General features: G+C 41.4%; 1 protein-coding gene across 3 annotated transcripts in view; it reads right to left on the bottom strand.

Moving 5' to 3' along the window:
* The window catches only part of Sap130 (Sin3A associated protein 130), a 71,903-nt gene that overhangs the window by 3,649 nt on the left and 51,579 nt on the right, over window positions 1-16,675 (bottom strand). For all 3 annotated transcript variants that reach the window (XM_048442573.3, XM_048442574.3, XM_048442572.3), the window contains exons 17-18: window positions 4,780-5,028; window positions 4,500-4,625 (exon numbers count right to left, since the gene is read on the bottom strand). In XM_048442573.3, the coding sequence (XP_048298530.1) occupies window positions 4,500-4,625; window positions 4,780-5,028 (375 nt within the window). The remainder of the gene's footprint in view (window positions 1-4,499; window positions 4,626-4,779; window positions 5,029-16,675) is intronic.

Consider the following 16,675-nt stretch of genomic DNA (forward strand, 5'->3'; position numbering starts at 1 on the left):
GAAAGTTTTTAAGACAATACTTTGTTAGCAAGGTGAGCAAGCTCCTATGGTCCAGGAAGCCGAGTCTTGTTCTATATGTGGGGCTTAGCTGGAGAGCTGGACCAGAACTTCTGGAAACTTTATGGAGTTACCTATAATTTAAGAGGATTCCTAAGTGGGAACTGCATTTCTTTCTTTATTTTTTTTCTTTTGGTTTTTCAAGACAGGATTTCTCTATGTAGCCCTGGCTTTTCTGGAACTCTCTCTGTAGAGCAGGCTGGTCTTTTTTTTTTTTGAGACAGGGTTTCTCTGTGTAACAGCTCTGGCTGTCCTGGACCTCGTTCTGTAGACCAGGCCAGTCTCGAACTCACAGAGATCCACCTGTCTCTGCCTCCCGAGTGCTGGGATTAAAGGCGTGAGCCACCACTGCCCGGCGTGGCTGGTCTTGAACTCGCAGAGATTTGCCTGCCTCTGCCTCCCGAGTGCTGGGACTAAAGGCGTGCGCCACCAACACCTAGCTATTTTTTTTGTGGGGGGGGGCATTGTATTTCTAAAGTGGGAGAAGAGAGAAACGATTTAGATACATAGTAAGTGGGCAGCACAGAGGTAGAGTTTCTTGCCTTGAGCACAAAGGAACATTCCTTTCTGATTAGCTATTTCTTGTAGTATGGTACTCTTCTAAGAAACCATATGCAAATAAACATAACTATAAATAAAATCAATATGATGTTATTACTGAGCCTGGGAGGCACAGATTAGGCTTGAGGGGTTCCTGTAAAAGGTGAGTTTAGTGTTGATTACTCTGCAGTAGACCTTCTACCTGGACTGCACTTCATAGGGGAAGCTGCTGGACAGCGCACACTCTCAATTAGGGTTTGCTAGAGCTTTGTCCTTTTAGTTGAGGTGATCCTACTCTGTTTTACAAACTGTATTTATTATGGCAGTTATTAAAACACCAGTATTCCCCAGCAGACCTTGAAATGCTGTGTAGATAAGGCCAACCTTGAACTCTTGATCCTCTTTCCTCTACTTCCTGAGTCCTGGGATAGCAGACTTGCACTACTCTCCTGCTTTTATGTGGTGCTGGGAACTTAACCTGGGGATTCTTGCAGGCTGGGCAGGTATGCCACCAACTGAGCTCTATCCCCAACCCAAGCTGTCTTCCAAGTCATAATCCTTCTCAGTTTCCTGGGTCCTGGGATTAGGCATGTGCCACCATGTCTTATCCATTCACCCGCAGTGGTGCACACCTATAATCCTAATACCGGGAAGTTTGAGGCACAGGAATCACAAGTTCAAATAATGAAGTCCGGTTACTACCCAAGGCCTTGCACACATTATACAATTAACCATTAATCTGCATCCAACATACTTGGTATTGAGACATTTCTCAGCAGGTGTGTTCACTGTATAGCTGTCTTCCCCCTTTTCTAAATTACATATTTTGAAGGTCTCTATGCTTTGAATGGTTACATGATTTATATCATTTCATTCTTGCTTTGTGTCTTCTCTTTATTCTTTTCAATTCTGCTAAAAAATTTTCCAGAGAATGATTTTGTATGTATGCGTGCCATTGGCTTTAGTTTTTACTCATTACCATAGACTTAACTCTGTGACCCACCTAGACCTGGAGGGGAACGATGAAACTATGGAAGCCAAAGAATTGCACCGAAAGCAGAAATCACAGGGTGCTATACACAGATGGGTTGGGGTGGGGGTGTTCTCCTGAGACATAGAAAGAATGACCTACTGGCTACACATGCAAGTTAAAAGCAATGGAGTTGTCCAGTTGGCAATGATGAGCTTGTTGGATTTGCTGTTCCTGGACCCAAATTGCTCCAGGAATACACAAACCTTCTTTTATTTTTCCAAAGACTGTTTTTGCCACCCAGCTCCTCAGTTTTCGTGTGTAGATGAAAAGCTGGGAACTATTTGTGCTGGTGCAGTATTTGCCACGGACAATGTGCAAGCCCTGTATGCTCCGGTTAAGTCGTTGTCAGATCTGTCTGGAGATGGACCGCCCTGGCAGATAAATCCTACGAAACTTCTCTAGTGCTCAGAGCACAACAGTTTTCTACTGTCTTTGGCACAGTGTCTGGAAGCAGCCTGAAGGAGCTCTGACCCAAGGGCTGCCCAGGTCCAAGGACAAGAAGAGCACAGTGGGACTGCCAAGGCTGTCAGCAAGCAGCTGCGGGGAACAGGGTCTGTGAGGTGTTGTTTCAGTGATTTGTTCTTTCTAGTTTTCATTTTCACTGTCTTCTGTGCTTATTTTTACTATTTTCCCATTGTAATTCATTTGAATTATTTTTAAAATCAAGTGATGAGCTTGAATCTAGGTTATTTTGTCTATTCTTTTTTTCTAAAGCCAGATGTGGTAGTACACAACTTTAATCACAACAAAAGCAAGTGGGTCTCTGTGAGTTCAAGGCCAGCTTGGACTACATACTGAGTTCCAAGCCATCCAGAGGTACACAGTGAATTCTATCTAAATAAACAAGAAACTAACAAAAAGCTTCCCATTTCAAAGTGCGGGAAACTGAACACTGAGCGTTGTGTGTGCTAGGCAGTATTCTACCAAATGAGCCATCTCCTCATTCTTTAGACTCAGATGTCATGTGGTTTATCTTGTGTTTCCCCTATCCTCATCTACTTCACTTTCCTATGGGTGTACTTTACCAGTATTCTGTCTTCATTTATTTATATATGAATTGGATTTCAAAGTTCTGGCCAAGTAGTTCAAAGTTTAGCAGTAAAGAGGTGTGGTGACTGCGTGTTTACACCCAAACAGACAATAGGGAGCATAAGCCATCTGCCAAGTTACTTTCCATGGGAAAGCTTTTAAAAAGCAAGGCTCAATCAGTAGCAAGTCTTTACTTAGTATGGGTTAAAATGTTCCTAGGCTAATCTCTAAACATTTACAGCTACAGAATTATTGTGGTATGGGCAGATGTTACTTTCCACTGAATAGCAATACTTTTTTTTTTTTAAATTATTTTATGTGCATTAGTGTGAGGGTGTTGGATTCCCTGGAACTGGAGTTATAGATAGGTGTGAGCTGTCATGTGAATGTTGGGACTGAACCTTGGTTCACTAGAAGAGCAGCGAGTGCTCTTAATCACTGAGCCATCTCTCCAGCCCCAAGATCAATACTCTTATCTCTGAGAGTTTCACAGCACAACTGGCCCTCTAAATGTCGGTTCCACATTTGCATATCAGTAATATTTAAAAAGAAAATCAGTATGTCTGTAATGAGTATGCACACTTATTTTTTCTGGCCATTAATGCTTAAATAATATAGTTTATACATTTTCCTTATGGTTTGAATGTGAAATATTCCCTACAGACTCAACATGTTTGTGTGTTTTTGAGACAGGGTCTCATGTATCTCAGGCTAGCCTCCAACATACAAATCCATTTGTCTCTGACTCTTAAGTATTGTGATTACAGGTAGGAGCCACCTACCACAGTGGGCTTTCTGTGGTGTTGGAGACTGTAGCCAGTATCCAATGCATTCTATACAAGCACTCCACCTGTCCTCAGCTCTTACTGTATTGAAGATGAAATGACCTTTAAAAGACTATCATGTAGGGGCTGTAGAGACAACTCAGTGGTTAAGAGCAGTGGCTGCTCTTCCAGAGGTCCTGAGTTCAATTCCCAGCAACCACATGGTGGCTCACAACCATCTGTAATGAGATCTGGCGCCCTCTTCTGGCGTGCAGTGGAGGTAGAATGTTGTATACATAATAAATAAATAAATAAATCTTAAAAAAAAGACTATCATGTAGCAATATTTTCAAAGTTATCAACCATTTTCATTAAATGCAGGCTTATTAAAATGTCACACAAGGGCTGGAGAGATGGCTCAGTGGTTGGGAGCATTGTCTGATAAAGGTCCAGTTCCCATATGGCAACTCACAACTGCTTGTAATTCAGTTCCAGGGGATCGCCCCCTCCACATGCAATACACCAATGCACATGAAATAAGTAAGTCATTAAAAAAAGTAATATTAAAATTCGACAACAAAACAAAATACCAAGCGTTTACCCTGGAGCAATTGATTTTTAATTTTTACTTTTTTAAATTTAGCACATGTGTTCCTGGGGTCCACGGAAGCCAGAAGACGACACCGGGTTCCCTGGTCTGGAGTCATCTAATTATTTAGTTGTGAGAACTGAACTGGGGTCTTCTACAAAAGCCACCAGTGCTCTTCACCACTGAGTCAAACTGCAATACAACTACAGGTTCTTTTGCGAGTACTGGGGAAGCAGAGAGGTTAATGTCGCAATACCCAGGGAGCTGTTGACACACAGAATTGATTATAACTAAGGCTTCTCCTTATTAATTTTACTGGGATTCCAATAAGCACATAGGGAGCAAATAATTTCTTACTGTTATATTCAACTGATATTGTATTCTTTTAGTTGGAAATTAGAGCACTGTGGTTCTTTTTATTGTGATTATCAAATAGCTTACATGTTATGCCATTTCATGAGTACTAGACATTTCTGAGGAAACTAACCTTTGACCCGGACGTCACTGTACCTCTGAAAGTGGTGGTAAGCAGCTTTCCAGGGGTTCCGATAGTGACGAAGCAAAGTGATGGGGGGTCTTGGTCGCACTGGGACATACCTCACTCCTTCTTCATCTATTCAAATGAGAAAACAAGAGGACATTAAACAGCATATTATATAGTTTACATAATTCTAAAGTTCAATGCCAGTGAGATGCAATGACACTGATGCTGAGATGGACTTGACTTGGGGGTAAGAACCAGGAGACATCCGCCCCAGTGGTCTTACCAATATACTCTTTGGGAGGAGACTTTCGTTTCTCCGTCTTCACCGAGAGGCTTTTGGCAGTGGATTTCTCGTCATCAGTGCTGTGTGTCTCCATCATGTCCCCTTCTTCTGTTGAGATCACGTGCTGCTGCTTTCGAGGCTTTTTCCTTGGGGAGGCACCAGGTGGCAGGTCACTTGTAGGCATTGACAGGTTGCTCGCCAGCAAAGCAAGAGATGGAGACACAGTGTTGGTAGCCAGAGGAGGCACTGCTGTTGGGGGTGAAGCACACAAACCACTGAGTACCAACAGTGGAAGGCTTCACTCAATTTCCAGAGTAACATTTATGAAGACAGCTGGCTGGCTAACAAGCACAGAGGTTTGTTTCTTCTGGGCCTGACAGGAGCTGTGAACAGCTGCTTCCTACTATCCAGACAGTGTGCAGAGAAACGGTCTGCAGAGCAGGAAAGCTAACACCAGTCTGAGCTAGTGAGGAGCAGAGCGAGGACTTACTAATCACACAGGTTCACCTGAGTTTTCATCACACATGAACATGTTTCCGGTGTCACTTCTAACAGCCGTATCCTATACCACTATCACTAATGTCTGCAAGCTGCCTCACAGCTATCTTCGTCACTATCATTTAACAAAAATCTCCAGGAATTTCTTTTGAGTAGTGGCTCCCAGCAAACCTTAGACATCACAAGGAACTACTGTTCATTCGCCTTCCCATGAGTGGTTATTCTTTCTGGAGACAGGGTCTCTCTGTGTAGCGCCTGGCTGTCCTGGAACTCGCTCTGTAGACCAGGCTGGCCTTGAACTCAGAGGTCCACCTGCCTCTGCCTCCCTACCACTATCACTACCCAGTTTAAGATCTCAACTTTTTATTTCCCTGTTTTTCCTGTGACCACACATACTCCCTTATCATTCTTCCAACAAAGGCTGACTGCTTCAGTCATCTCTGACACACTGCTGAATGGAAAGGTTCACTCTGCCCAAACTGCAAGAACTTAAGAAGTGATTTCCTAGAACAAAACCCTTTGATTCTCCACAGCCTCAAGAATATCGTCAGGACAAAGCCATTTATACCTGCCAACTATTCATTCATTCATTCATTCATTCATTCATTCATTCTACAATGTCCTGCCTGCATGACAGAAGAGGGCATCAGATCTCATTACAGACAGCTGTGAGCCACCATGTGGTGGCTGGGAATTGAACTCAGGACCTCAGGGAGGACAGCCAGTGCTCTTAACCTCTGAGACATCTCTCCAGCCCCACATGCAAACTTTTAATAAGACTAATTTAAATTTTCTTTTTTTCACTACAGATAGTGAGCAACCCTGACCAGATCTTTCTGTCCATACATCCAACAGCAGGTGTAATCTTACTCAATTTTGGCTTGCTTCACTATTCCCTTTTAGGCACTGCTGCTATGGTACAGTCACTGAAAGACAATTTTACATTGTTTTCCTTTTAATTTACTTCATCATTGGATTCCTTCTTAAAACTGCTCTTTAGCAGGGCGGGGGTGGTGGACGCCTTTAATCATCTCTGTGAGCTCAAGGCCAGCCTGGTTTACAAAGTGAATTCCAGGACAGGTTCCAAAGCTACAGAGAAACCCTGCTTCGAAAAACAAAAACCAAAACAATCAAAAGCCCACAAACAAACAAACAAAACCCTGTTCTCTGGTGTTTTTCCACATATTCATTCATTCATTCTCTCTGTGCATGCACACACACACACGTGTGTATATATCACAACTATATATAATCACACACATATAATTCTCTCTCTCTCTCTCAAGTTAAAAAACAAACAACAGGGCCTTAAGATGAACAGTGAAGGTGCATACCTTTAGTCTCAGCATTTGGTAGGCAAAGGCAGGCAGCTCTTTGAGTTGGAAGCCAGCCTGGTCTACAGAACTAGTTCCAGGATAGTCAAGGTTATACACATCTTTCTCAAAAAACCCAAAAACAACCCCCCCCAAACAAAACAACAAAAACAACCAAACCAAACAACAAAAAGCAAGCAAGCAAAGAAACAAAAAAGAGGATTGTTAAGTCACTATATAGACCAGGCTAGCTCAAACTCAGACATCCTCCCGCCTTTGTCTCCTGAGTGCTGGATTAAGGATGCCTCTGTTGTCTTAAACTTAAGATTTAGATAATTACTAATATAATTGTTTTCAGGACTCTCATGACTGAGAAACTTTGCTCTATTGTATTCTGGGTTAACGTTAAACTCAGATACATCTATGTGGTTAGATGTTAACTTTAGCACTGAAAGACCCTCCATTCTCCAAGCTGAAGCCTTCTCATCTATCCCTTAGATCAGACATGTCAAGATTTTTCTCTGAATAGGCTGTGCCCCTTCTTCCTGTTCATCAGAAAGAAGTTAGAGAGAATGGCTTTTTGCAGAGAGTGGTGTCATGTCTGAGTTCAAGGGTAGCCTCATCTACACAGTGAATTCCAGGACAGCCAGAGCTACGTAGTTAAGATCCTGTCTCTAAAATACCAAACCAAACCTAGCTTAACGTCCCGGATCAAGGATTTTTACCTTATTAGCTATTATCCCATTGAAGGCACACCAGGAACCACCTTTAGTCTCCTTAGCAACCTTCTGACATAACTTCAGCTCAAAGTCATAAATATAAAGCTATGGTAAAGTCACTTAAGCATGACATTCTTTTCAGTATCCCGCACCCAAACTGGGTATATAAAACATTTTTTTAAGTTACTTTCTCTATTAATCTGATATTTACAACCATGTTAAAATATTTTTAATAAACTCCAATACTGTTTCATTAAAAATAAGTTTTATTATTACAAATCTAAAGGAAAAACAATTTCATAAGGCCTACAGAGAAAGGCTGTGTCACTACCTTAGGACCCACTCAAACCCACCTAAAGCAAGGTCCAAAATATAAACTCACTGGAAAGGTTTTGCTTTTAGAATGAAAGTTAGCTTCACCCCCAGGAATCCAGGCACTGAAACTCCCATAACAATAGTCCAACTAGTCACTGTGGTGGATATTCTATTAAAGAATGTGTTTTGTCTTCCAACCCCACCCTGCTTCATGGCAAAGAAATTCAGCCACTTCCTCCACTATACCTTCCTGTCATAATTTACTGCCCCATTGTAAGCGTAAAGAAATGAGGCCAAGCAACCTCAAATGCCACTTCATTAAAAGCACAACAACTTAGAATGAAGAAATGGCTCAGAGGCAGAGTGATTGACCAGTACACAATGTTAGGTACTGAAGCTAATTCTTAGTACCAAACCTTCCCCTTGTCATCTTCCTTTACCTACTGAACTGCCCACAGTAACTCCATTTTGTCCTAGGTTAGCCAACTCCACCCACCTGCCTCCAAGGGCCCGCTAAGCACAGTCTGCTGAGCAGGATACTCTAAGCAGCTAAATCCGCAGCTTCCGGAGGTCGACCATTACGCAAGAAACAAACTGTTTTAATCAACTGAACTGACACTTTTAAAACCTCTGTTTCAAACCCTGGTCGTCCCTGGTGTGATATAACTGTTTCTGGCTTTATAAACCCTAGCCTGCCTTCCCTGGAGTTGAGAGCCCTTGCTGGCATTTGCTTGCTTTCCATCCCCAGCAGACTCCTAATCTGACCTTCATTGAGTGGCATTCTTTCTGTAATAATTACAAACAATATCTGGAGGTCAAAGCGAGATTTCTATCCCTCGAAGGGCTCAGGCTTGCTCTAGGTCTTCCCAGTTTGGTGATTTTTGCATTTGAGGAGTCCCCTAGGCATTCCAGGGCCAGAGTCCTGGAAAAAGACTGCTATGTTTCCCAACACCAAAACTAGTTGATTCCTTCTTGTCCTCCTGGAGGTAGTTTTAAATATTTCTGTCTGGCTGTAGGAGCCACGAGAAGAGCTGCAGTATGTACATGAGGGGATCAGTTCTTCCCTCCTTTACCTGAGCACAAACGCCAGGTGTCCTGGCAGCTTTGCCCATGGATGAGTTCAGGTTCCCACCTCAGAGGGACCAATAGGGTACCAGAGTGTCCATTACCTGCACTGTTTTGGTGAAAGACTGGTGACAGGAGCCACAGTGGTTCTTCCTACTGAATTGTAAGCCTGCTTTCTCTAACAGAGAGACGCCATTCTTTCTGTCTTGGGGACTGCTGTGCCCTCTGCCTTTGTTTCTCTCCTACCAAGCCTGAATATCCTTGCCTTTCTACAAAATAAATAAATAACCCCACTTCAGACTTAAAAATGATGGTCTCAAAGTTTCCTCCAAAGCCAGTTCAAGGTCAGGCAGGTCCCTGCCTCTGTCACAGGGAGAATAACAGAACAGCCCAGAAAGCACTGTGCACTTCAGAACAATTAAGAGGCAAGCTATTTCCAACAGTGGCTCCTATTATTTATCTTAGGGTACAAAGGTATTTATAATTAAAATAACTAGTGAGATGCTCATACATGAGAAGGATAAAAGGGGACCCTTATCTAAAATCTCTCAGTAACTCAAACGTCATAGCCAGTTAAATTCTGTTCAATGCTGTAAACACTAATTTAATGCTAATTAGGATAAATAATTCTACACACTATATACATCATAAATACTGTCTGTAAGTTTTAGCCAGAAATTTACACGGCCTAATGGTTTAACAGTATATACACAGGTATATTAAGTAGAATCAACTATCATCTTTGTAACTTGCTGCATGAATTCTAATTTGTTTTAGTAATAAAAACTCAAGAGTCAGATAGAGGGGCTAATGCTGGAAGATCAGAGAAGCCAAGCAGCCAGTCACTAGCTCTTATCTCTACAAAATCCTCAGCCTGTCTCTGTAAGTCCTCAGACTGAATCCTGAGCTCCTGTCTCCTCCCACCTTACATTCCTCTCTCCGCAAGCCATTTCACCTCTCATCTCTGCCTCCCTAGTGCTGGGATTAAAGATGTGAGCTATCACTGCTTGGCTGTTTCTCCTTCAGACTGATTCAATCTTGTGTAGCCCAGGGTGGCTACTGTGGATCTTCTCACAAAGATCCGCCTGCCTCTTTGTCTCCTGAATGCTGGGATTAAGAGTGTGTGTGTGTCACTACTGCCTGGTCTTTATGGCTACCTAGTGTGGCCAGCTCCACACTTTGACTTTCAGGCAAGCCTTATTTGTTAAAGCACAAATAAAATAGTCACATTTCCCCTTTTGTCTAAAATAAAAAAGTTATAACTAATATAAGAAAAACTATGTACAAAAAGTACAATAACTATATATAATATATAAATAATAAGTACATTGTTGTATGTATTTAAGTAAGTATTATTATCTATAATATATATATATATATTATATACAATGAGTAACCACAATAGTTAGTCCATTTGCATTTGACAAATTCAGAGAAAATACTCCATTATCTATCCCATCTTGGTGAGTCCAAAGTTTTGTACCTAATTCACATTTTATTCTAACTTGCATTACCAATCCAAATTATCTTTTTCTGTCTCTCAATCTTATACTCTTTACATTTCTTTGGTAAATTTCTTTTCTGAGTCTGGTAAACAAGAAAAACTATACCTATCTAGTCTTCAACTTCCTCAGAGACCTGAGGAGGAAATAATATTAACTGAGTAAGTAGGAAGCGCAAGCAAGTGATTTCTAAAAAAAATGTGAGAAATGACAGAAACAGCTGGCTGCCTTGACAGTCATCCAAGGTTCCTCTGTAAATGCTGGGGCATTCACCTTTGGCCTTCAGGCCTAGAATACTCAACAGACTTTTCTATGAAGCAGGATTTTTGAAGGACTATCTTGTCTTGACAAGGTTTGGCAATCACTCTCTTTTTTGCCCTGCTTGCCCAATTTGGACAGCATCCTGTCAGCAGTTGAGGCAAGAATACTTTCTTACCCAGTAGCATACTTTTGCCACAAAGAAAGTAAACTCACTGTGGAGTTTCTTTGATTCCCATCATCTTCTCCCAAGAAGATTGGTGTTGCTAGGAGCAGACACGTCTCATTGTCATAAAAAAGAATCTATTGCTATTAAAACATCTTAAATACCGTATTCTGCAGATCTCTGAGTGTTTGTAGACCACCTGTCTACCTAAAACATATTTGTAATAATAACTTTCAAGGGCTAAAAATTCGCATTACATTGTTAAATGAGTTGCAGAGATACAATACCTTGAGCAAGACTAGAAATGTATACACAGTCGGTTCTAACAAAAATAATCTTAAATTTGTATCAATATACAAAAATCTGTATCAACGTAAAATATTTAAAATTAGTGGTTGCTTCTTTAGTTTAAAAGTAGATTCAATAATCTACCTTTTTATCTTATTTCTATATCCCTCCTTTTTCTTTTCAGAGTAGATTCAATAATCTAGCCTTATAGCCTATCATATCTATATTCCCCCGTTTTTTTCCTTTCTTAAAACAAGAACCCTGAATCTAAATCCCTTTGTTGACCTTTTTCCTTGAAAGTAACCCCAGCTGGCCTGTTAAACGTTAATGTGCTTTTGGGAAAGCAGGCAAAGATAAGATCTTGAGTATTCAGGCACCACTCCCAGCCAGTTGTATGCAATGAACTGCATGAGGTCTCAAGAATTTCTGTAAAAATTAGTGTGTACAGGCTGGAAAAAGTAAGAACAGGGGTGGGGGGGGGGCTAGGGGACTGTGCCCACCTAAGAAGCTATGGTAAAGCTATCATACCGGGTGCAGGCAACACAGCAATAAAATGAATCTCAATGGCATTTTACTATATTTATAGATTAGTGCCTTGCTCAACCATCATCAGAGAAACTTCCTCCTGAGGCATATGGGAAAAATACTGAGACCCACAGTCACACAGTATGCAGAGAGTGAGAGACCTTAAAACAATCCTAAATAGGAAACCTCCATCAAATCTCTCCAGTCAGGGCTCAGGGAACTCTGGGAGTGCAAGAGCCAATGGAGGCGGAGGACATCAGGAAACAACAGGACGGACACCGGCATGGACTCACACTAGAGGATGAAACTGAGGCAGCACACACATGTTGAAGCCAGATGTGTCCTCAGTGTGGAAGGCCAAGTGGACACAGCCCCCATTCCAAACCCAGAAGCTACTGCCACTTGAAAAGAAAAAATTTTTTTTCCTCCAGTGTAGTCTTGCAGGGCATATAAACCCATGCCTAGGGTGGATGCCAACACATAACTAATTCAGTGGTAACTTTGGAGGGGTGTTTCTGTTTATATTTAATCCCCACAGGTCTTTTGTTTATATATTGTGGTTTCAGATTTTGTCTTTATGGGATTTCTGTGTTTGCTAACATGTGTCTGCATCTAAGCATGTTTATTATGCTTTTTATCTAGTTCCTTTCTTTTCCCAGTTTATTTTTTAATCTTATTTTATTATTATTTTCTTTTGTCTTTTTTAGCTGCCTGTTTGTTTTCAAGACAGAACAAGAAGGGGTGTGAATCTGGGTGGTAGGGGAGGTGAGGTGATCAGGGAGGAGTTTGGGCAGGAGGAATCATAAACAGAATATATTCTATTTTCAATTATAAAAGAGGGACTGAATTATTTTAGGTAGGATCAATTATATAAATAAGAATAAAAACAAAACCATTAATGCTTGTAGCCTAGTCACAGACAATCTGACTATATGGGGCCATGGAGGATGAGACTTAAAGGCTCTAACAGTCTACTCATGTCAACTGACTTAAACATGTCTCTTCAGTCACGCACGCCTTGGCTAAATTTGCTAACTTTACACAATTGGAGATGCAGAGTCATCACAAGAATAATTAAGAATTAATGGTAAACTGTTCTGGTCTATATGTCTCCTTATAAAAACTAATTTTACTCTTCTGTAATTATGTTCTTATGACAAAATGAGGTACTTGATATAAAAAAAATAAATCTTTCTGCCGGGTGGTGGTGATGGCACATGCCTTTAATCCCAGCACTCGGGAGGCAGAAGCAGGTGGATCAAGGCTAGACAGGTCTATAGATCAAGTTCTAGGACAGCCAAGGCTATACAGTGAAACCCTGTCTTGAAAAACCAAAACCAAACCAAACGAAAAGTCTCATTTCGATTTTGTAAAAGCACAATATACAAAGATCAGGAGAGTGAGGCTCCCAATTTTCAGTGTATTTTATTTATATTTTAAAATTTAGTTTGGGGGCTGGAGATATAGCTCAAAGGTTAAGAGTACTGGCTGCTCTTTCAAGGACCTAGGTTTAATTCCCAGCACCCACACGGTAGCTCACAATTTTTTGTGTAACTCCATCTCTAGGGGATCCAATACCATTACATAGACATACATGCAGGCAAAACACCGATGCACATAAAATAAAATTTAAAAAAATCATTAAAAAAAAATAAAAGTTGTATTCAGGAAGCAGAGGCAGGATCTCTATGAGTTCAAGGCCACCTGACCTACAGAGTGACTTCCAGGACAGTTACACAGAGAAACTCTGTCTTGAAAAACAAAAACAAAACAAAAAAACCCCAAAACTTGCTACTAAAAGTTTCAATTCAGTAATTGTAATTTTTAAGGCTCAGACTCTTAACGGTGATAAATTATTCTAGTTTATAAAATCCTAATCTTGTGAGATTTACTAATTTATTGCAAGTTGTTAATAAAAAGGTAATGAAGGCATCTTTTGTATATATTGTTGAAGTTTAGCCTAAAGCAGGCAACTCAAACAAGTTTAAAAGTAAACTTGAAATTTGTTTAATATTCAAAATCAGGTATAATAAATGGTTATGGAGAATTCAACGCTTGAGTAAAATGGGCTAAATTTACAATATACTTGCATGGCAGGGCATCTCTAGGCTCAAGTGGTACCATTTCCCTTGAATGGGACACTGACTACAGCAGAATAAACTGTGTGTTAGTCCTTACAGAAGGAAGACGTATGAGGGAACAAGACTTGACAGAGCGCGCTTACGTGGGTCCTATCTCTGGATGTAGGCAGACCAGGAAAAGCTCCTTATCTTTAGGGAAGCTGAATTACCACTGCTGTCTCACACGGCAGAGTGATGGATTCCTTGCCCAGTGGAGGATCTTAATAGTCTGCACCACATCCTTAGTGTATCAAGCAACAAAAGGGCAAGTAGCAACTATTGTGCACTCATTTCACTGGCTCCGGAACAGACACAGGAGGATGTTGTGAAACAGGAACCTTGTACATAAGCCTGCCACCTGACTGGTATGGACCTGCAAGCTACTTCAACTGGCCATATCCTTCACTCAGGCTTTCTACTCTCCTCTTAGCAAACTAAGCGCAAGGTAAGCAGTCAATACATGATTGTATAACACGGGCTCAGGCACAGGGCCAGTCAGCAGTATGGCTATTCATTTAAACACTAGGTTGCAGGTGCCACCGGTGGATCTACCACACCCAGGTAAAGAAAGCAACACTGCCTGAGGAGTAAGAGACCTGGAATATAAAAGGGGTCTCTTTTATATTCTGTCTCTCGGGGTCACCTGCTCTAAGCTTGGATAATCCAATAAGTCACATTTGGTGACAGGGATCACGATACCCCTCCCTCCCTTTGGACTCATGGTAATATTAGCCATATGCTTCCTACAGAGCTAGCCACAGCAGCTCCCCAGGACTAAACTCTGAAACAGAGGATTTTACCAGCTCTGCTGTATCTAGAAATAATAGATTTGTAAAAAAAATTACGATTCTTATGAGTTATGCTCAGCTATGCATCCAAGTAACAGTTGGTCCTTTTATAGATAATGTAGGTATTTTCCGAAAATACACAGGGCCTTACAGAGTTGGTAAAAGACCCACACCTACTAACTGCTGAAGAAGAGGCCAGAGATCCCAGTTCCATGACTGCTCTACTCGGAATCCATGGCCAATCACCTTATCCACAGGCCCCCTGGGCCTAATGTCCTTCTCCTAGGTCTATCGACTGGGCCTTGTTTAATTAACTGGTTATTAAACTTTGCCAAACAAGAACTAACCTGTGAAATTTTTGTACCTAAGGGCCCAATACAACCTCTGAATCTTCCTTAAGACAAGTGAACTGCCAAGTAACTCTATCTTATCCTAGTTTTAGCTGACTGCATCTTGTGCTTCCCACATCTGCTCCCCAGTCCAAACCAAGCAAACCCTACCGAGTAGAGCATTCTCATTCAAATACACCTGCAGCTTCTGAGGTTGGATGGTTTACAATACAGAACAAAGAGTTTTAAGACTTCAGAATCACTGTCCCCAACCCCTTTTTCTCTCTGGGTCCAAAGTCCTTTCTGGCGTGAGCCTACTGGCAGATAGAGGACTGTTATTCTGACCTTCACTGGGTGGCATTTTCCTGTCTTGTGTAGTACACTATCACCCTTCTGGTGTAGGAGGTACTTCTGTTCATGTGTTCCTTTTATTGGTTAATGAATAAAAAAAACTGCTTTGGGCCGGACAGGGCAGACTTAGGTAGGTGGAGAAGACAGAACTAAATGCTGTGAAGAAGGGCAGAGCTAGAGAAGCCATGGATCCTCTGTCTTAGATGGATGCCGGTTAGAATCTTGCCAGTAAGCCACAGTCACGTGGCGATATATAGGTTAATAGAAATCGGCTAAAGCAAGATGTAAGAGTTAGCCAATATTGGGATCCAGTCTGTTTGGATGCTCACCTTCCTGGACCTGGAGGGAGGGGGGAGGAACTTGAACTACCCACAGGGTAGGAAACCCTGAATGCTCTTAGGGATGGAGAGGGAGGAGGAGAGGGAGTGGGGGGAGTGGGAGGGGGGCGGAAATGGAAACTTTTATAATTTAATAAACTTTGAAAAAAAAAAAGAGTTAGCCAATAAAAAGTTAGAGCTAATGGGCCAGGCAGTGTTTAAATTAATACAGTTTCTGTGTGGTTATTTCGGTGTAAGCTAGTGGGGCGACTGGGATAAATAAGCGAGCCCTCTCCTTGCAACACCCTTCTTTATGATGAAGTCCTCAAAAGCATTGCTTGGGCTGGACATATGCCTATAAATCCAGTGCCTGGCAGGGAGAGACAGGTGAACAAATTTAAGTTACACAGTGAGAACTTGGAAATGGAAATGTAGCTCAGTTGGTGGAGTGTTTGCTTACCATGCAAGCAGCCCAGAGATAAATCCCCCAATGACACAAACAGAACAAAGCACAACACCACCACCACCACAACAACAATAATAAAAACTAGGTATGTTATTAGAAGCTGGTAATCCAGCATTTGTGAGATGAGCGGTAAAGATCAGGAAGTTCAAAGTCAACCTTAGACACAGCGAGTTTAAGGCCACCTCGAGTCAGAAAACACACGATCCCATACTAAATTATTTAGCACACACACACACACACACCCCTAAAAAAAAAACAAAATAAAACCTTTTTTTTTTCTTTCTTCGTCTTTCAAGACAGGGTTTCTCTGTAGCTTTTGGAGCCTGTCCTGGAACTCGCTCTTGTAGACCAGGCTGGCCTCAAACTCACAGGGATCCGCCTGCCTTTGCCTCCCAAGTGTTGGAAAAAACCTTCAAAGTGACTGAAGTTTTAGGGCTGAAGAATTGACATTAAGGTTAAGCACTGGTGGCTCTTCCAGAGGACCTAGGATTCAATTCTCAGCACGCACAATGCATCTCACAACAGTACCAGAGGATCCGAAGCCCTCTTTCTGCCTGTGAGGGCACCAGGGCTCACATAGGGCTCAGACATACATGTGTGCAAAACATCCATATATATGTAAAATAAAGATGGAGCAAAGAAAGAAGTAACCAGACTTTCACAAACTGGAAACTGAATTGAGAGGAAGAGGAAAATGGGTAACAAACAATTTTAAGATTTTATTAATCCTGTTTTTTATGAAGAGAGTATTTTTAAAACACAAATCTTATAAAATCAAACCTAATAGGGAGTATATTATCAACTAACACTACTTAGCTAGAATCACTTTAAAACCCTTTAAATAGTATTTCCTGAATCAGCACAAGGAAGCTATAC

Source organism: Myodes glareolus, chromosome 13 (assembly GCF_982192425.1).
Source record: "Myodes glareolus chromosome 13, mMyoGla1.1, whole genome shotgun sequence".
Taxonomy (NCBI): Eukaryota; Metazoa; Chordata; class Mammalia; order Rodentia; family Cricetidae; genus Myodes; species Myodes glareolus.